General features: G+C 34.5%; 1 protein-coding gene across 1 annotated transcript in view; it reads left to right on the plus strand.

The window, feature by feature from the left end:
- Window positions 1-22,751, plus strand: part of LOC118198089 (uncharacterized) — a 357,202-nt gene that overhangs the window by 166,661 nt on the left and 167,790 nt on the right. The window contains exons 12-13 of the mRNA XM_085819674.1: window positions 3,932-4,210; window positions 16,643-16,942. Coding sequence (XP_085675800.1) covers window positions 3,932-4,210; window positions 16,643-16,942 — 579 coding nt within the window. The remainder of the gene's footprint in view (window positions 1-3,931; window positions 4,211-16,642; window positions 16,943-22,751) is intronic.

Consider the following 22,751-nt stretch of genomic DNA (forward strand, 5'->3'; position numbering starts at 1 on the left):
AATTAAAATTTAAAACAATACAAAAGTAAGTAAAATCAAACTAACGTTTATTGATGCTGACACATTTAAGAATACAAGTTACAATTTAAATGGGTGGTGACTGGTCATCTAAATATCTGAAGAAACAACGGTAAAAAATAATTGGTAAAAATATACCTTTATCATATATAAAATTTCACAGTTCGTGGATGGGCCCCATCATACAAAATTTGGATACTTGATACAGGTGCAAAACAAAGACAGGATAACTATCACGAGGTAGGGAATAATTACTATGTGTCGGGAAATTCATCTGTAAGAAGAAAAGAAAGTATGAGATAAAAAATTAATCAAAAGCAGCTGTTTCGGAGGCCAGGCTTCCATCCTTTCTGCCGCTTCCAACAGGCAGGACATCGATCTTCCCAAATCCACAGGCCATTCTTAAGTCAGGAAAAAAGCAAGAATTATTGTATCAATACGCCTTTCTTCTGTGCATTTTGTTTAAACGTTCGTCACATCCTCGTCTCCGAAGCTGCTGCCCTTAACGCTGTATCGTAGAAGTGTCATCTTTTTTTTCTTCCCAGCTCTCCGTCCAAAGAACGTGTCTATGAAATTTCTTTCCTCCATCTCTCCCCCAACTGCGCAGCAACTTTTGTACATGGCGAGATCTTGAAATAATTGGCGAAGTATCATGATCGGAAAACGCCAAGCACGGCAACCCCAAACTATGGGTTTCCCGACTACGAGAAATTGGCGAAAGTCGCAGTTCAGCAGAAAGCTTCCAAGGCCACTCCGCTGGGTCAACCGTCTCTCTGCTGATGGAAGAGGGGAAAACACTATCCTCGTCTCGGGGTGCCACTCCACTATGGCGAACACACTATCCGACGAAAATTCACTCCCGTAAACATTTCTATGCTAGAGATGTCAGAGCAAACAGGGTCCCGGTTAAGTAAAGCCGTCCAGATGGTCAAGTCATCAGCCCATGTGGTGAAACACTTGGCAAAAAAATTTCGGGGTGCAGCAATCCCCATATAAGGGATTCTGAGAACGAATTCCAAGCCGACAGTTTTGGAAGGAAAAAAAAAATTCAGCCCCAGTGAATAATTTTAAACACCATAAACAAATTTAGTACATTAAAAATTGAACTATTATTTAAAAATTAAGTTCATTAAAATGTCAACACAATATAAATTGTTTCTTCAGCCGAAATTAATTATATACACTCATTAAACAGATTGAGTTTCATTTACAATTTATTGACCTTACCACCAGTCAGAAAATATGAATTCGATAAATTTTAATAGAAAGAGGGGTAAAATTAAGTTACCTTAAGTTAAAAAAAATTAAATTAGCACACCAAAAGTGCAGCCAAAAAAAAAAACTTTAAAATAAATAAAGTTAAACAACCTTAAAGGTCAGAAACAAGCCACAACAAAAACCAAGTAAAACTTAAGTCATTAAACTAAAATTAAAATTAGTAAATAACACCAACTTAAGAAAACTTCTAAAGCAACCAAACCTAAATTTAAAGCTTACAAAAGTTACAGTTTAAACTTACAACCAACTTTAACAAACTAAAGCAAAAATTAATAACTTCAATTACTAAGCCAAACAGAATTAAATAAGCAAAAACTTAAAGCTTGAAAATAATAACAATTAATACATAACAAATGTGGATCGAAATCCTGAATGAGTCGAACTTCGGCACATTGGAGTATAATTAAGTTGAAAATATAATTCTGCGATTAATTCAAACTGAATTTGATTGTAATGCCTCAATAAAGGAAAATAAAGTATGCAGGAAAAATTGAGCAAAAAGGCCTACGTATCGAGATGTGATTTTCTTTAGGATTGTTTGTTTGGTTTACTTTTATTAGCACAAAACCTTGAAATTTATTATGCGCCAGACGAAAGGTGATTTTTGTAGGAAGAGGTAGGTTTAGGGACGTCATTCATATTGTCAACCACCAACGGTGAGTGGGCTGGCTGCACGGGCGTTTTCGTGGTTTACCTCATGTGTAAATTGTATACGAGCCAGTTTCTCTTAGAAAGTCCCAAAAGGATTCCTTCTTTCCCTAAGGCAAATAACTACTTGAATGCTTTACTATAAATAAATAAATCAAACCAACAATACGTCCAGGAATTCTCTAAGTGTTACCAAAATTGTAGATCTCTAAGTATTGTCAGAAGGCAGAAAATAAACGAAGTTTAAAACACAAAAAGTACGGTTTAAAATATTTACCTTTATTTTTGCCGCCGTTCTCGCATAGTGGTAGTAGAGCGACTGCCGGAACTGTTGACTCGGATTCGCATTCCGGAGAGGAAATGGATATTAATAAGTTATAATGTCTTTGCCGGCATGGGAGTCTTAAAATACTGTTAAGCCTAAGTAGTGCCGAGATATTGGAAATTAGGACAGTAGGTAGGTTTCTCAGGTTTTGGCCTCAAAACTGGGACAGAGCTACGCAAACGTCGAACCGTCACCTATAACGTGCTCTATACTATGACCAGTATCAAACGCAAACTGCCCCTTGACTATGATGAGTTCGTGAACCTGAGCGACATCCGGTCAGAACAGGAGGAGATGAAGCAAAATTAACCTTTATTTTATTCTCTGTACTGTCTTATATCACTGATTTACTTAACTTTAATTTGTTTTATGATTTCATTTGATTTTTTTATAACGTTTTCTTTAATTATCGTAGATTTACACCAATTTTTAAATATATAAATTTAGATTGGCATATGTTATTTAATTATTTAGTATTCTTTCTTTTCTTTGTATTTGCTAATTTTTCCGACGGCCTTCCATAGGATTTCAACACTTATAACTTTACAAATAAAGCTCTGAGGGTAACTGAATGAATACGAGTAGGAATTAAGTACGCTTGCTATCCAACGGGAAAATAATCAATGCCAGATAATCATTTTTATTGCCTGATGTTGCGAAGCTGCTGTTCTTATGTATCATCCGGAAAGTATGTAGCGTTGCGCGCCTCCAACTTGCACGCAACCAAGAGGTGACTGTGAAAACTGGATAAAAGACAGAGTCTTGTTAAGGGTTTAAGTCCCTTTTCATTCAACGTAATAAATTACAAGTGCGTGCTCTTGACGCTCACAAACTGCGCCAACTCGGCGGTCAAATAAAAATAATAACCTGAAAAGAAACTAAAGACAAGACTCTAACTACGAGGCTCTCTAAAAGTAACTAACCTCACCGCGTTTTACAATACCGCTGCTAATTCAGCAAACTTGAAGATCACTTTGAACGATTAACACTACTTCCAGGAAAGCACACAGGCCGAAACGCGGGGTTCTTCAATTTCTGGCCAACTACCTCCGCGCTCGTGAAGTAAGAATATCACACCTCGAACTCGTTTCCTTTCTATTTAAATCAGAATACTTCCGCTGATAATTTGAATCCTTGCGCGTTCTACTAAAATTTACATACTCTGGCATTGGCAGTTCCAGGGGAAAGTAAGGCTTGACAGGAAAGATAGTTTAAACTTAAAATAAATGTTAGTTAAAATAAATATAAACCCTACAAGTTCAAGAGAACATCTGAGTAACTATTCTTCATCGTTCTCTGGAAAATTTACAGCACTTTATCATCTTTTTTATTTTATCAAACCAAACCGAATATTCTGCATTTGAATCACTTTTTTATTTTACTTTATGTTTTTTTTTTATCCTGTGGTTTAGGAATTACCTTATAATAAAACGTAGTACCGCTTTACTGTTTAGAATTAACAGCTGAACTTATATGAGATAAGCTGTTGCTGAAATTACAGGAACTTATTAAGCCCTTGATAATAAAGTTTGACAGAATTTTTTTTTAATTTAATTTTAATCTTTGTTATTATTTGTCCACATTAAATACTGATTGTATTATGTAATATTTTTATATGTTTAGCTGTATTTATTTTTGTTTTCTCAATCTTTTATCTTTCAGTTTCACCAGTTTGTAAATTTAAAGAAACCCAAGTGTACTTCATTGGAAGAACAGAAGAAGTTAACTTAACCTGCGAAGTTGATGCCTTTCCTCGAGATCTTTCCTTTCAGTGGTCTCTGATAAAACCATTAGAAACTCTAGTTCTTCAAAGCTGGAATAATCATGAAAGCAATGGAGTCCTTGTCGTTTCTCCAGTACTATTTGGAAAAGTAACTTGCCTTGCTCGAAACAGTGAAGGCGTACAAAAACTACCTTGCGTTTTCAAAATTCTGCCAGCAGGTAAGATTGGAAGAGCAAAGAGCATGGTATTTTCCTTGAATTTTGTAAAAACTTACTATCTATGCATTTATTTCTTGCGTATTAGAAAATTCTCCAGGTCGTAATGCTTACGCTTGATTGAGAGAATAGCAAATACGTACAGGGTGTTTAAACAATTCACCCGATTAATTATTTCTTGATCGATTAGTCGTGCATCCATGATTCCAGTTTAAATGAATCAAATAGCATAAACTTTTAACGTCTATAATTTTAATGATGTGATAGCGTTGCTGCTTTTTCCCTGTCTAACGGCCGACACTAATATGTTAAGCATTCGTAAGATTTATGGGCGAATACATCACTCATTTAGCCGTCTAATTATGGATAACATTTCCCAAGGTACACCGAAAGGGAGACTCATTTATACCCCCGAAGTTGAGACGTAAAGCGCGCATATAATCGAGTCTTACACTGAATTCGAATCCATATCCTTGTTTCATGCTACCATCATTTACCACTACACCACCCATGCCCGTAGATATAGTTTAGAAAATACACTCTTAACCATTAAAAGTTCCACACCAGGAAGGAAAGCAAATGTCAGAAACTTAGTTATTATCCATTTGAGAGAAATAAAATAATTGCATAATAGGCAGAGGACATTATTGAATTTACAGGTGGTTTAGGTTATAAAGCGTGGAAAATCCAATGCAGTGAGCAGCCACCTCAGACACAACAACTGCTATAATCGGTCAATTAAACGGTCGAGCATCGAGTCGAACTGAGCTTCGATGACAGATATTTCCTTCCATTCGATTTCAATTTTGTTTTAACATTCGTCAACGTAGTTGCTGGCAAATAATGGTGTGCCATTCTCTCCACAACCGATGACCAGATGTTCTCAATGGAATCAGATCTGAAGGATATACTGTCCAAGACAACAGGCGAATACGCGCTGTACTGAGGTCAGAACAGCAAGAGCAACATGCGTTCGTCTGCTATCTTGTTTAGAAATAGCGTTACATAGGTCGCGAATATAGGCCACAGCTATGGGTAAGAGTAATGATGTAGCGGAAAACTAAACCGCAGTACAATTAGGTCACGAACCTGCAACGGTCGAATTCCGATACGTGCTGGTTAGGTGTTTCTCTTTCTTACTTGAGGCAAAACGCAACCTTTACACAAACAACCAAAGCTGAAATCGATTTTAAAATGAGAAACCTGCTGTAAATGGAGTACGAACCAACAGTCACTACCTCTGCTGCTTAGAGATTCCAGGACTTCGAGAAGTTTCACGTTCCAAAATACACGTGTGATTGAAAAGATGCCTGGACAACGACACCGTAGGCAATTCGGGCAAACGAAAGATTTTTCAATGGGTCACACTGTAGGCTTATGTAAGGCTGGTTTATCTTACCATCGTATCGTTGCTGAAACACACATAGATATACCACTGTACATAGAATTTTGCCTAGATGGATCAATGAAAGAATTGTAAATACACTGGTTATCGTAAATTAAGGGAAAATCACAAAAATAGCGATAACTCCCTCAAAGCCAAACCGTGTAAAATTTGAATATGTTGCCAAGTAAGAGTAGCTGAGTAAAACTGCAATATGCAAATTAGTGGCGCTGCAATCGGAATACGTCATCTGCGAGGAGAATAAAAGTCCATGTTTGAGAGCAAGCCCACATATTTCACTGTGATAGTGACATCAAAAATCTGAGATAGCCAATACGTAACAATGACCTCCAGGCATCATTTGCCTGCAGAACTACGATGGAAAGCCGTTGGGAGACTAGAGGCAGGATAAAGCCAAACAGAAGTGGCCAGATGGCTAAATGTGAGTCCTTCTGTGGTTCAAACTTCTGTTCATACTTCTGTGTAGACTTTGGAGGCGATTTCAAACCACAGATTCGGCATCTAGAAGGTTAAGCCAAGGACGGACAACTGCTACGACAAGCGCTGATGACCGATATTTGACATTATGTGCATACAGGTATAGAACCGCTACTCCGACTCTTCTTAGATTCTTCCTTGCTGCAGCCACCGGAAGGTTGGTGTCAAAGTCAACACTGCGTAGAAGGCTTCACGAAGGTGGTCTGTATGCGAGACGACCATCCATTTGCGTACCGCTCACGTCACGCCATAGGAAAGACCGTTTGCATGTCCACTAGACGCCTGATCAGTGGAGGGCTGTTCTCTTTACGGGTGAGTCCAGGTTTAGTCTAGAAACGATAGTAGACGTGATATGGAGAGAACCTAGAACTCGTTATCATCCGACAAACATTCGTGAAAGAAATGCATACGGAAGAGGCAGTGTCTGTGTTTGGGGTGGCATCTCTTTGGGTGGACGCACAGATCTCCATGTCTTTCCAACGGAAATCGTGAATGCTTCGCCTTATAGAGATGTCATCCTTGATGCATATGTGCCGGGGCAATATGTGATGCTTTCCTATTACAGGACGATAACGCAAGATCACACAGGGCTCGCATCGTAGATGATTATCTTCAACAGGAAACAATTATGCGCATGGAGTGGCCAGCTCGATCCCCGGGCTTGAATCCTATCGAGCACGTTTGGGATGCTTTAGAGCACGCATCGCTGTATGTGCTGTATTGCTTCTAGAGGCGACCACATTCCATATTGCAGGTGCTTTTCCTATAGCAAACTGACACCTTCGATTTGTTCATTTTATACATGTGCTAATTTCTATACTATCATAATTGTTTGGTAATTTATTTTTATGTTATTTGATACCTTACTATGTGTTGTATATTGTGGGTAATTTTCATAAAATTCTACATGTAATGTTTTCAGTAATCGTAAATTTTGTGATTTTTCCTTAATTTTTGATAACCAGTGTAGTAAAAAAAGACCAGGTTCATCTAGATGTACTGCAGAAAGCACAAATCGACACATATGAAGAGAAGCTGTTAGTGACCCATATTCAACTACTGTAGACATTTTGGGAAATGTACAGGGAGCTTTGGATGCTCTAGTATTTGAGAGAACAGTTTCCCAACGTTTTGCTGAAAGCGGCTTGCACACAAGTCGCCCTTTGCGAAGACTACCATTAACGCCAAACCTTCGACGCGACAGATTGCGATGATGTCGTCAACGAGCCACTTAGATATTTGAATGGCACACTGTCGTATTCTGCGATGATTCTCAGTTTTATTTTTCTGATGATAGTCACCAGTTAAGTGTCTGGTTGCATTGGGGAGATACAGACAATCCGACTACTATTTCTGAACGCCACACCGCTCCTCAACGTGGCACAATAGTTTGGAGTGCCATCAGTCATGATAACAGGTCACCCTTGCTACGCTACAGTATCTTGAGAGTACGATGATACGCTGATGAAGTTCTACGTTTTCTTCAGGGGCTGCAAATAGTATTTTCCAGTAGGAAAAAGCGACATATGGCATTCGTTAGTCTACAATCTTTGCATCATGTCCCATTGCTTCCTTGGCCTGCAATAACCCCGAACATTTGCTAATTGAGCATATCTACGATGTGATAGGTCATCATTTATCTACTGTGCCCCAGCCATTATTGGAAGAGAAACTCTGAGGAGGGTTTAGAGCTTATGGACACTATCCGCACACTAATTGAATCTGTATCTCGTAGGGTTGCATCTTGCATCGTCATGAGAACTGGTCATACATCTTACTGATTCCCTGTATAATTCAGCATTGTGTAAATTTTTCTTTCTTTAAATAGCATCACTTACTTACATATTTATGCTCTGTATGTGTATCAATTACATCACATTCTACATAATCTTTCATGAGGCTGCATTTTATAAGTCTGACAGTGTAAGAAACTAAATTATTTATAATGATCCACTAGTGAAATAACTGCAATAAAAATAGTTGACTTTTTTTTATTTTATTCAAACATAAGAAGTATGTCCATTCTCTGCCAGGAAAAGGAGCATGAAATATTAGGAAAAGGTCATAGAAGAATAATAGCAACGAAAGAGGACACTACTGCAATTGCGTTAAAATATGCATTAAAATTTCTTTTATTTCGCATTGTTTTAAATAGATGTAATAAAGTATAAAAAATAAATTCCACTAGTCATCACAATATTCTTGATCATATGTCACTAAAAACAAAATCATTTATGTTCAGGCGTAAGATTACATTCAATACATTTAAGTTTGCTTTCATATGTTTTTGCATTTATCAACTACTTCAAAGAACTTTATCTCAGAGATACTTCCAGAGATATTTCAATATGAAACTTAAATCAAAGTGTATAAGAAAAGGAAGTTGTTTATATATCGGTGGCACTAAACCTAAACCACTTATTTGTAAAATCTATTTTGCTGGGGAAAATGTAATTGTTGATTGATTTATATGATTGGTTTTAGGACGCGATTTATGACTTCTAAATAGTGATTATTTTACATGAATTTTACTCTTAACATGGAATAATAAAACATTGGAAACAAACAAGAAATGTCTATAAGTGAAAACATCATGGCATTCGTGTTTTTGACACCGTGATCTTCTCAGAGTTTTTAACACGTTGGTCGATGCATACCCTAGATGATACGCATCATCTAGTGCACGTATATTTGGACCTCTAAGAAGTGTTCATTGCATGATTTTCGAGATTCGTTTTTTTCTTTAATTCATTTAGTAAGAATTATCAGTATTTTTATATAGCCACATATAAGTTTTCGAAATTTCTTAATACTTTCAGAGAACTCATTTTTCTGAACGTATAATATATGTATATAATATATTTTTATACTTTCACTATGAACTGCATGTATAAAAATATGTACAAGTATTATATGTTTAATACTCAGCGTAGATACTCTATATTCGTTATAGAAAAAAAGAAGTTATTTGATTGAACTGACAGCATCCAGCCTCACAGATTTTGATTTTAGGATAATAATGTTTTTCTTTCATTTGCGAAACTTAATGCACAAGTTTCAGTTTTATAATACATTTCTGGCAATTATTTTTTTATTAAGGGTTTGGTAATTTGGACTCCGATTTATTTACATTAAATGGCATTAGATAAGAGCTGACCACTTTGCTTATAACAAAACAGTGTTATATGTTTTAATAAACTTATGAGTTAGGAAATCATGTGATTTGGGAATACATTCGATTCGAATAATGACGATTCTCGTGTAAAAATGATTAAGCTGTGAATTGCTAAACATAAGCTATTAGATAAAAATACATTTTTGAATATGCACTTATTACTATGCATATCTTGCAGTTACTCATCCTTGCTTATTATACAGACACCGAACACATATCCTCTCTTTACAAATAGTTCTGTGGATCTCGGTACACCATGAATATACCCTCTTTAGATGTAGTTCAGTTATCTCATTAAACCTTGAGTATGGTTTAATAACATATCTCTTCTACAGAGTGGAGAGTCATTTCCATCTGAAGATTGCTTAGTTATGATATTAAGAGATTATTCAAGAGCACTTGGCTTTCAACGCATGTTTTCGGGAAAGAGGAATTAATTTAGTTTTATAGTTCGTGAAGTGAAATATTAGGATACATTTCCACTATGCACAGTTTTAACTTCCAAGCACCTTCTAATTATTCACTAAGACTAGTTACAAATTATTACGAAAATATAAGTATATGAGATATATATTTAATACTCATTAGATACTGTTTGATACAAGCACGTTTCAAGACGCAAATATTGACATGGGTGAATGGTACTTTGAAGTTTCTAAACTGCATTTAGCGAACTGTGATTTCGATTCAAATCTTTAAACGTTTGTACTTTTAATCTCAAACTATTATTATTGTACTGTATGGAAATTATTTTAAATTACTCGCGATTGTTTATAAAATAATAAATAAGCAATCCTGACTGTATTGGTTCAGAGAAAATAATGCTTAGCTTCAAATCCATTATTCTACTAATACATAATAGCATGTTTTGCTCAAAAATGTAAATTTAATTGTTAGATTTGGAAACGCAGCGCAATGATCACGGATGTTGCCCCATTTTGCGAATCAGTCAATGCACGTGCATCAGCTCTTGAGACAAATCTTCTAATCATACACTATTGCAACTTTTAACCAAATTTAAAGAGACAGGTTTAGAAGAAATGCAAGGATGTCAAGAAGTCCACGAAGAGCAAGATCTGTTCTGCTAAAAAGAGCTCATCATTATGGGAGCTTGTCATCGCGAAAGGGGACAGACATCATTTGACAGGCATCATTTTTCGTAAATAAAAGCTTCAAGAAACACACCTTGTGGGATTTTCAAAACACAAATTTACTTAACTTTTTATATACATTTTATAATTATTCGTAAAGGCACTTTTGCGCCATTCTGTACTACAGGTTGGTTTAAATGCTTCAATAAATATTTTAACTGCGTAATATCAGAGTGACAGGTGAGACAGCTAGTTCAACACAGGAGAAACACGGAAATTTGTAGAAGAACTTCATAACATTGTAAGGTATGTTTTAATTTTATAACAGTTATTTTAATTTCAAAGTCCATTTTCTATCATTTCTTATTTTCACTTATATCTCGCTACCCGAATGAGTTTTTAAAATCGCGTTGAATGTAAATGAGTTAGAAGAAATATTTGAGGAAGGTTCAACATACTTCGTTAGAGAGTGCTAGGAATCCTCATTAGCGCGCGTTTGCCTTTGCACTAAAATTACTCTTTAAGCTGTTACGCTCAACCGTAGTATTACGTGCCTTTTGAGATTCGACGGCTAGTTTAAACTAAAGGGCCAACTGCGCCAGATACTTGCGTTTAACTTCGGCTAAGTTTCGTTTAGTTAGTTATAGCTTAGTTTCTTATTTCTTATTCTGAGTTAAAGCCCAAGTAGAGGATTCCTGTAAGCCCGAGAAGGGTCCGACTAATACTCTTATTTTGAGTGAAATAAATGGTATTTTAACCCTTCTCGAGTCTATATTTTAGTTGTTTTAACTCAGCGATAAATTTCTAAAACGTTCACTATGTTCTTCGACGCTCATCTTAGACAAAAAGAGTGAGAAGCCCTACAATATAATTGTGGATGGCGACCACGTATTAAAGAGCGTTTTAAACTATTACTAAACTTATCCTGAAAATTTATTTTCGTTCCAGTGCCAAAGCATGGATGTCACAACTTCTATTTGAACTGCTTTTGAAACTGTTTCGTTGCATAAACACGAGAATATTGGCTGGAGGAGCTGAAAGGAGTTCCTTTCAAATTTCATTACTTCTATACAATGCAGTGCCCATTCTTCGTATTTAACTGATTTGAATCCCGATGTAAGTACTGCGTTCTTGTCCCCCAAATACATGATTGGCTAATGGATAAAGGTTGCATTGCTATATTTAAGGCAGATTAACTACGTTTTACATTTTTCCAGCCTATTGCAATGACTGATACAGACTCTCGGCTTTCATTGTGTAATTTCTGAAAACAATATGGTATTCTGAAATAGATTAAAATTCTTCCTACTGTTTGTGAAGGTGTTACAGTTAACTGCATGAATGACCTTTGGCAACGTGTGTTAAGCTTTTTTATAAATTCGAATGTTTTGACAAAAAGAACAAACTCGAAACAATTCGTGAAAATATTGTTAAACTTGCTAAACAACTTTCCTCTTATTGAGAAGTTAAAAATATAGAGCTCTTGTTAAGACCAAGAGTGTAAGGAACTAACTAATGAGAGTTGAATTAGAAAATAAAGAAGATAAACAGAAAAAGAAGATGAGGATATTAAACCAGAATAATATTTAGCACAAAGAAATTATCTGAATCAGTGACTTCTTGCTCAGTTGGAAGCCATGAATACACTTCGGCGCTAGGTTTACTTAACGGTGTTACTTGTCATTCATTTTATAACTCGGAGTGCACAAAAATTATATCATCTGAAGAAAGACCACATGTTGTATTCAAATACAATAATAAATCTAAAACGATGTATAAAAGAAATTAAACAAATATAAAAGAAGCAGTTTTTCACAGACGATTCAGTGCCGCTTACCTAATGCGCATGCGCTACTAATTAACTCAGTTCTCACTTCGTGGCAAGGCAAAAATACATAAAAATTCAAAATAATTTTATTCAAAATTTAAATATATAAAAAAACATAAAACACCAAGTACAATTGAAACAATTAAAAAAAAACACTTTTTACAATTACAGTTTCTACGCAAAACAAGCTAATTACTTAAATGATAATTCCATCAGAATGGATTAAGCATAATCTAATTTGCAAAAATAAAAGAAGACGTTAATTTGTTGTTACGAAGCTTAGTTTCTCTAGATTGGCAACAAATCCACTATTCTGCTAAGTTTCAAATGTAAACAAACATGACCGCTATGAAAATCAAAAATTAGGCTTAGCCGCATTTAATTTTTTTTTAAATTGTTGATAATTCAGTGTAATGTTTTTAATTATTGCATGCAGTTTAATTAAAGGCATAAAAATCTTAACCAGAACAACATAATTCAGTCATTTTTAAAGCAAAAAATGCGCTATTTACAAACATATAAAGAAACTGAGCTCAATGAGCTGAGTAACAGTATGGATATATATCTACATACTTTTGGTGCGGCCGATTGCAACTAAAATAGGAGGTGCACATCTACATGTTATAGCAGTCCAATATACAAAATTTCAACTTTCTGAGGCTACTTGTTTTTGAGTTAAGCGAGATACATACATACGTACGTACGCCAGGAAAAAATCTCTTCAGAATTCATTTGAAATCAGTTTCATAATTTTTTGGGGGAAAATGAGTCCTTTATTCGGTCCTCACGTACAGCTGCCACGCAAAAACATCGATAAATTGCATTCGATAACGGTCAAAATGGATATTTTCGTTAAAATATTATACCCGAAATTTTCGCGATTACAATACTCCCTTTTTACTTCGTACAAGGAAGTAATTAGGCTTAGCTGCACTTAAAAATCTTTTAAACTGTTGATCATTCCACAATTATCGCATGCGGGTTAACTAAAGGCATAAAAACATTAACCGGAAGATAAGAACAGCATAATTCAATCATTTTTAAAGAAAAAAATGCACAATTTACACACATAAAGACACTGAGCTTACTCAGCCGAGTAACAGAGTGGATATATTGATACATATATTTATATTTTCTTGGTGCGGCCGATTGGAACAAAGTCGGAGGTGCACATCTACATGTGATAACAGTCCTATATACAAAATTTCAACGTCCTGAGGCTACTCGTTTTTGAGTTATGCGAGATACATACATACGTACGTACAGACACCACGAAAACATCTCTTCAAAATTCATTTTAAATCAGTTTCATAATTTTTTGGAGGAAAATGAGTCCTTTATTCTGTCCTTAAGTACAGATGTCACGCAAAAACATCGTTATTGCATTCGATAGCAGTCAAAATGGATATTTTCGTTGAAATATGATACCCGAAATTTTTCGTGATTGCAATACTTCCTCTTTACTTCGTGCAAGGAAATCAAAGAAGTTTAGACAAAATTAATAATGTTTTTGCAAAAGCCAAAGCAAAGCCGAAATTACAACGGCACCAACAATTGAAGAAAATTAGGCTTCCACTAGCGACAGTGCAAGCAATTAAGAAGATAACTTTCTGCTGTAAATAAATTTTGCAACTATACAGCAATTTATTTATTTAATTTTTACTATTATTTTTATTAGGATCGAAGTATAACTTAATCAACTTCGCCAAGTCGACGAACTCTGCACTACAATACGGATGTAAACGAAATCTTTAAACATTTTGTTAAATAATTAAGACACAATAACACGCCGAATAAATACTAATTCAGAAGTCAAACAACAAAAATCAGCGTTATACCTACAAAATTTTCACAGGACTAGTTTCGATGGTTTTACCGAACCATCATCTTCAGCTGCAAAACCGCAAATGAACAAGATAGGAAATAATGATTAGATATGATAAGAAAGCCTGGACAAGAATAAGCAAGTGGCGCCATCTGTTGGCGAAACCAGAACTAAAACAACAGTAGTAGTTTTGAACAGTAGTTCAAAAAATCTTCCCATTGTAAACATCAAGCCAATAGTTAATATTTCTAATGTTAGTCTTTCAGAAGAACAAGAGAGAATTCTAAAATATAATTTTAACTTCTCACAAACCTGTAAACCCTCGATTCCAAAGATTTTGGCTCCTATCGAAAAAGCTTTCAAGTTCAGTAAAGTTTCAGATTCACAGAAAGAAATGATTAGGCATCTATGGCTCATAATGTGAAATTCAATAATAAACCTTTGAAACCAAATCTAACTGCGAGAGAAAGAGCTACAATGCGCGAAATTCATTCTAACCCGGATATTATGATTTCAAAGGCCGACAAAGGTGGCCAGATAGTCGTCATGGATAAGAACACTTACATCGATGGTGTCACTAAACTCTTAAACGAAGGACCATATAATCCGATCCCTAAAGATCCTTCATCTTCGGACTTATCCAAAATAAAAACTGCGATCAAATCTTCGCAAATCATTTCAAGCAACTTAAAACATTCGCTTATCCCATCTGTTGCGAATTGTGCCAGATTATATGCTCTTCCCAAAATTCATAAAAGTGGTATTCCTTTCCGCCCTATTGTATCAAATTTAGGTACTGCCTCGTATCCTTTAGCTAAATATTTAGTTTCTAGATTTTCCACTCTATTAGACAATAACATTTACACCATAAAAAATTCAATAGAGTTTGTAAAAAAGGTTAAAAACATTTCTCCTAGTAATTTACTCATGGTTTCTTTTGATGTAAAATCATTATTCACCAATGTCCCAGTGGAGGGTGCATTAAGATGTCTAGAAACCAGACTTCGCGAATTTCATTTCTCTTGCATCGAAATTGATGAGCTAATTTCTCTCACTCAATTCTGTTTGAAACAAACACAATTTTGTTTTCCAAAATAAATATTACAAGCAAACTGAGGGATTAGCCATGGGAAGTCCCCTCAGTCCCATCCTGGCTGATATCTACATGCATTATTATGAATCAAAATTGTTTGAAACTTTAAACTTCCCGGCATGGTTCCGCTACGTAGACGATACTTTTACCCTGTTTGAAGGTAATAAAAGATGATTTAAATAAAGTTCTTTCAACAATGAATTCTATTGATCCTGCTATTCAGTTCACTTTTGAACTTGAGACTTGCAATTCTCTTCCGTTTCTCGACATTCTGGTCACACGTAACACATCCAACTTCAGTACTACAGTTTACCGTAAACCTTCATCGGTTTGCCTTCCACCACACTTTAAATCATCTCATCCGACTAAACAAAAGTTAGCTTCATTTTATTCCTATGTTTTCCGTGCTCTTCAAGTTTGCTCCTCCAGACTAGCCCTTGATGAAGAACTAAATTATTTAAAAGCAATAGCTATTGACAGGGGCTTTTCACCCAACATTATTAATCAAGCAGTTAAAAAATTCTCATCTCAACACACTAAAAGCCACATATAAAGTTGCACATATTTTGCAGAAATTTAACTTTCGGGTTGTTTTTTCTCCCATCAATAAAATTCCAACTTCTATACTCAAGGACCCCATTCCGGATATGAATTCCTGGGGTATTTATAGGATTCCTTGCCAGTGTGGTTTAATTTACATTGGCCAAACTAAGAGAGCCTTAAAATTTCGCGTCAAAGAACATGAGGCATATGTTAGAAAAAAGGAAACACAGAGGTCTTCTGTTGCTCAACATTGTTGGTCCGAAAATCACACTTTCAATTTTTCTGCTGCCAAAATTATTCAAAAAACATCTTCCATTGGAGAACTGGATTTTCTAGAGGCATTTCACATTCATAAAAATCTTTCTGTTCTAGTTAACGATCCTAATTCCAATCCAAATTTGCCTTCGGCTTTTAGAGAAATTATGTTTTAGTTCTGGTTTCGCCAACAGATAGCGCCACTTGCTTATTCTTGTCCAGGCTTTCTTATCTTATCTAATCATTATTTCCTATCTTGTTCGTTTTCGGTTTTGAAGCTGAAGATGATGGTTCGGTAAAACCATCGAAACTAGTCCTGTGAAAATTTTGTAGGTATAACGCTGATTTTTGTTGTTTGACTTCTGAATTAGTATTTTGTTAAATAGTTTCGGAGATTGAGCACAGCGTTTTCCATACATACGAGTATTTAAGAATACTTATGCAAAGAGGCAACCTTGCATCTGCAGCACTTATGCTTATGCAAAATTTTGCTATCTGTAAGTAGTCATTTACTAAGATGTCTAACTTATTTTCCATGTTACAAACAAAAATTTGTGAATATTTAAGTAGTTATTTATTGTTGATAGTTTTTAGTACGAAAACCAATAGATTTCACATTTCTCAAAATATAAGATCATAAAAATTTAAGTAAATGCAGCATTTGTTTTTTCGGAAGTATCTGTAATGAATAAGAAATAGCTATGAATTAAATAAGTAATACAATAAAATTTTATCTCTTTCAGTTCCTCCCAAGCCTCCTCTTCATTGCTTAGTGGTGAATGAGACAGCAGGGCTTCTCTATGTGGAATGCCAGCCAGGTTATAGCAACAGTCAATCGCAAATTTTTCATCTTGAAGTATACAACATCGAAACAGAGGAAATTGTGTATAATTTTACGAACAATCAATGGCCTGTATTTAATATTAGTAATCTGCCTTTAAGCATATCTTATGTTTTAAAGGTCTATGCTTCTAATAACAACGGCCGAAGTAGTGAAGTAACAATTTCCATTACTGATCTTTCTCCAGCTGAAAGAAGACGAGGTAAATATTGTAACTTGATTCAAAATTTCAACACCTCATTCAGATGTACAAGATTTTCTTATAATTACTAGTAAATATTTTTTTAATTAAAGCATTAAATTAAAAACTAGATTTCGTTAAATGTAGGAAAACAATACCATTATCAATTTCAATAAAAATATTGCTTATTATTAAAAGATAATATAATTATGTTCTTCGCTATATTTCAAGTAAGTTTGAATGTAGTTTAATAACAAGTAAGAGTTTCCAGAGTGATATAAATATTTAAATGGTTAAAAAAGTATTTTTTGATAACTTAGTTCAGAACTGCACATTTTGTTCTAAAATTCTATGGATCTTAAAATATAATGGACATAATTTTGCCCTCTATGTATTAATAGAGTAGAACAATTTAATACACTCAAACCTGTTTTTGTGCGGTGGATAGGGGCCACATAAAAAAATAGTACAAAACATCACGAGTAGCTATACAGTTATGACTTTTTTGTTTCAGTTACCATAGTTGGTGATCAGTTTCTGCTACGACTGTTGTTTCACTAGACGCTTGTATATGTCTCGGTAGCCAGATGTACAAGATTGAAACTCCTTTTTTTAATTGATTATTTATTTAATTTTATTTTTATTGGTAGCTTCAGCAATTATGTTCCAGTTTGATTGGAATTTTCATATACCGCACAAAAAAAATCGCACCAAAAAATCGCATAAAAAAAGATTTGAGTACATTATTTATTTAGTAAATTATTTTATTACTGCGTTTTATATTTATGAATGTACAAAAGTTGTTTCACAAAACTGGTACCTGTTTATTTGATTAAATATTAGTTCAGAAGTAAAAAAACTCATTTTGTTGTATCATGCTTAGAATGTATATTGCATTATTTGTACTTGCAAAGATTGCAGCGATACACACAGTAATTATTGAGAATCTTATACTATTACACTAGCGAAAAGAATGCAATTAGTTCATACCGAGTCGTTTTTGCTGTGGTTCACAAAACCAACAGCAAACCACAGAAACATCGAAAATTTGAGAGCACCGTACAAAAGTATTTTATTAGAAAAATAATAAAATTAACCAATTTATATACATCAACAAAACTGAGAGAAGGATTATTGTGAGAAACAAAATGGCAAAATTCCGAGCATCATCACAGTAAATGTTCAAAATATGGGTCCTTTTCTTTAAATACATTCACATATGCGTGTTCCAAATTTGGGGCCACCCTTTTAACGTGTGGTTTAACGCTTTGGTTTAAGTTTATCAATACAGTGTGGATTGCTTACACAAAGCTGTACTTTTAGATCCATCGCATAAGAAAATCCGACTTTGAGAAATAAAGAAACCGAACGTGGAGTCTTTTTTTTTTTTTTTTAATTGGGCAGGGAGCAAAAAAATCTGAGAAAAATGACGTTGTCTCATTAGACATATGAAAAGTTATTCAATCCAACTAAAAGCAGAAGTTCTCTTTCTTTTCAAGCAATTCAGGATATTTTAAAAGAGATCTCTGATGAGTTATCATCTCATATAATAACCACTATTTGACAATAATAGCCATTCGGAACATCTGCCAAAATGCCAACTGCAGAGGCACGTTCAAAGGCATCAAGAAGTACATTCTCAGAACGCCTTCACACATACGAATTGTATGCCCAAATGGCTACAATTTTTTATATCCCAATGGTATTCCAATACCATAAGTCAGTAGTTTCAAACTGGTTAACCCCCGAAGTAATTTCATGTGGTCCGTGGATACATTTCAATTATATACTTTTTGACATTGCTGTGCTGCAAAAGGTTTCAACTTATTTTAGTTATTTGAAGTCCGAGTTTACGTTATTTTTATTACCATTAAAAATTAACATAAATAAAGCTCCAAAAAATCTATAAATGAAGCTAAATAATTTCCTCAGTGACTTAAATCTTATTCAAAGACTTAAAGATACTGCTCTGTATAACTTTTAGACTTTTATGACTAACTAACTATTACTAATATGCTAACTATTCATACTTGTCAAAAATAAATATGTTCAGTTACGATTTTTGTTCTAAAAAATGTCGCTTTTTTTTAGAAGACATTTATAAGTGAACAGCTTTTATTCGCGCTTGAAAATCAATTCGATTACCATTAAGCATCTAAAATAAAGGTTATTTCTAGTAACTTTTCTCCAAGATTACAAATTTTTATCGTAACCTTGACGCCATCAAGTATTAAGTTCTAGTAAGGAATAAAAAAAGGTTTATAGTTATTTACATACAAACATAGATATTTTTACTTTTATGAAGAAAAATTTCATAAAAAAGAGACTAGGTGACCTTATTTATTATCATGCTGTGTCCCACTTGGAAAATTTTCTCTGAAATCTTAGCTTTCATAGTTTTTTATTTTTAGTTTAATTTAAAGTAATTCATTTAATGATTAATTAAACATATTAAAATTATTTGAAAGAAATATCAGTATGACTATAAAACTAATATTTAATTATCAATTTGTTTGAATTATAAACTGAAACCAACAAAAATTTCCTGCAGGTATGCCGAATTTTAAATTTCAGATAGAAAATATAAATTTTAATTTTTTCGTTCAAGTTATTATTACAAATGTTTATGCATGCATTCAGAATTATTTAGGCAAATTTAAAATTTAAAGCAAACTTAAAATTAAATTTAAATATTCTTTACTATGTTGATAAAAGTTTTCATTTAATTGAAAGCAATTTCGGCTCGTCAGCTATTTTCAGATAATGCAATATGAGCTTAAGACCATTGCTTGATGAAACTAGGCTAAAGAACGTAGATTTAAGATCTGTCGGTTGGAGCCACATTGTCTTTTATAATGAGTCCAAATTCAGCCTAAAACCGGATAATAGACGATATCTGATCTGTAGAAAATGTGGCATCTGCTACAGTCAGCACATTTCAAAGAAAGATTACGTTTTAACTGTATGTCATTCCAAATAGGCCTGATGTATAGGCTCAGATGTATAGGGATGAAATTCGTAAACCCCTGTTTGCATCTTATATATTGCTGCCATCAGTGATTTAGCTCCTAGTATGCATGGCAAAGCCCAAACTCATTCAAGGTACCTTACCTTGATGCTTAAAGGAGAGTAAAAGAACAAACTGACGACGCTCCGCGATTCTGAATCCGAACAAAAATATGTATGGAACACATTAGGCTGGCACGTTAAGCCTCCACTGATACACCTTAATATTCTTCTTGAAAAATGAAGAATCCCTCCAAAATCTCATCGAACATTTCATTAATTGAATACATCCCAAATATATTTTGTCCTTTAGCGTATTTTGTTTTAAAAAGTCGTTTTGCGTGTTCAAAGAGCACAGATTCTTTATTAAACTGTTAACAAAGTTTGTAAGTAATTATTTTTTATTCTCCAAAACATACCGATAGTAATGATATCAGGTGAAGTTACCTGTAGCATGACATTTATTTATATTAAAATATGAGTTTCACCTGTTCGATTGTTTATTTTTGGTTGGTTTCACAATGAAAAAATAAACATTATGATACGCATTATGTAAACATTGTGCAGCAGTTGGATATTCTGACTGAAGCACCTGCTTCCAAACTTTCGTGATCAATGTACTGCAATGCATTATTCAGAATTTGTATGAAAAAATATTCTAAAGTGTATTTTTTAACTCAAGGAGAAAATGCTTTCATATTATGGACGTCTGCAGCTCTTGTAATTGATAAAAAGATGTTATAAATTACTATTATATTATCATTATACTATTATTAGATTGTATAAAGGTAGTAAATGTATTTAAAACGTGATATCTCTCACTTTATTTTAATATGCGATAGGCTTCTTTTCATTTCGAATAAATGTGAGAAAATATTTACAAAAAGGCTAAACATAATGCATATATAACGTAATGAAGCATACTTTTCTTGCCTGCAATGCTCATAGGGCGTTTTGAGGTCTTGATAATAGTAGATGCTGTTGTTACCGTTTTACATTGAAATAATTAAAATTGTTCAAATTGTACAGAAGATCCTGGTACATTTTTGTTACTATGGGAATTTTTACACACACATATTATGTCCATAATTTCCCATCTGCATTTGGTTTATGAATAGGAATGTCTTTTTAATAGTCGGAAATCACAGTCCTCCGTTAATACCACTATAATAGCCTCGTTTCCCAAATTTCTAGAAATTTAGATGTAGATGTTAACAGCATGGTAACATTAACACTACCTTTGACGACATTTGATGTAGATATTAACCGCAACTACTCGACCTTTGCTGCATATGGTATTCCGCATGTTTCGAACTAGGAGTGCATGACTCGATCTAGAACTGAGGTTATCTTATGGTGTGTAGATACTGTTGCGTGCGTACGGGTTCGTAATAAATTGAATGCACAAGTCTGATGAAAAGTGAATAAAAATTTATTATTATCAGAACAAATAAAACAAAACGATTAAATTTCTTCCGAGATAATCGTACAATATCTCAATATCTCAAAGTAGTTATTTTTTAAACTAGTATTGTAGGGGTTTTCTTATTTTGCATAACAAATTTATTTTAAGTTTAATACCTGTTTTATACGTCTCAACTTCCCCTCACATTCTCTCGTCAAGATGTAAATTTAAAGTTAAGTACTTATTTAAACGTTTGAATATCTCAGTTTATTCACAGCGTGTTTCGCTAGCCAAACGCACGTTTCATTGTTATTTTGCTGTTACGATACGCCTTTTGGCCTTATCAGATTTAGCCTCACGCCGGTTAGTTTTTTGTGAGTCCACCTCTTAGGTGCAACTTAAGTGCTATCTTGCTCTATTTATTTCAGGTTTGACTTACATTCTACGTTTAGTTTCCACCCCAAGTTGACAGTGGTTTTCGTAACGCACGAAGACAGTGTCCTTCTGTTAATTATTTTGAATTAATAAAGAGTTATTTTTACCCTTCGTCTGAGTCGGTAGTTCTATTCACGCCTGTGCGAGAATGCACCAGATCATTATAGTGTCTATTCTAGTTTATGTGAAACAAGAGAGACAGACTCTATAGTATAACCTTCAACAGAACTTACTTCAAAACAGAGAAATGTAGAGAAAGCTAATCCAATCTCGCCGCGAATTCACTACGGTAAACGATAACAGTTTTCTAAATAAAACTCTTAAATTAACTCACGAATTGAAATCGAAATCGAAATCGAGTGAATGGTTAGGCGGCATTTAGTAGCCTCTGCTACTTTAACCGTCTCTGTTGGAGATATGCCCTAAGGCGTTGGGAAGAATTAAAAATTAAGTTGATTTACACCGCACCGACAAAGGTGAAACAGGAACATGTGCTAATGCACGTGAGTTGGTCAAGTAGACTTTGGAGAAGGAGGGTTCAAGCATCTGGCCGCCGTACAAGCTGTGATGTATCTTCACTAGTTGAAGTAAGATGATACGTCGAGGCCAGTCACGTGGGTGGTCACCCACCCAAGTACTGACCCGAGCTCTGCTGCTGTAAACAGGGGAACCTGTGTGTTGAAAAAGTGAAACGAAATCGTAAACATAGTGAAATTCCCTCAAATGCTTCTAAGCTGGTGTTTACTCTTCACTTTCAGCAAATCTCATCAGTGTCATGGCTACTTTGAACCCGGCAGTAAACTTCTCAGCCGTGGTTTTTGCAGCGCGGATCTTCTCAACGTGCTCAGCCATACTGTTCAGAAATTTTTTGATTTTAGGATCTTGGATCCAGTTTATGATATCCTTGTACTCTGTGGGTGGGTTTTCCAATTTTTTCTTTACTCTATCACTGTAGAGAGGTTTCATCTGGGTTTTACTGCTGTC

Source organism: Stegodyphus dumicola, chromosome 6 (genome assembly GCF_044657685.1).
Source record: "Stegodyphus dumicola isolate Sdum_Otavi_A_Nest chromosome 6, ASM4465768v1".
NCBI classification, from domain to species: Eukaryota; Metazoa; Arthropoda; class Arachnida; order Araneae; family Eresidae; genus Stegodyphus; species Stegodyphus dumicola.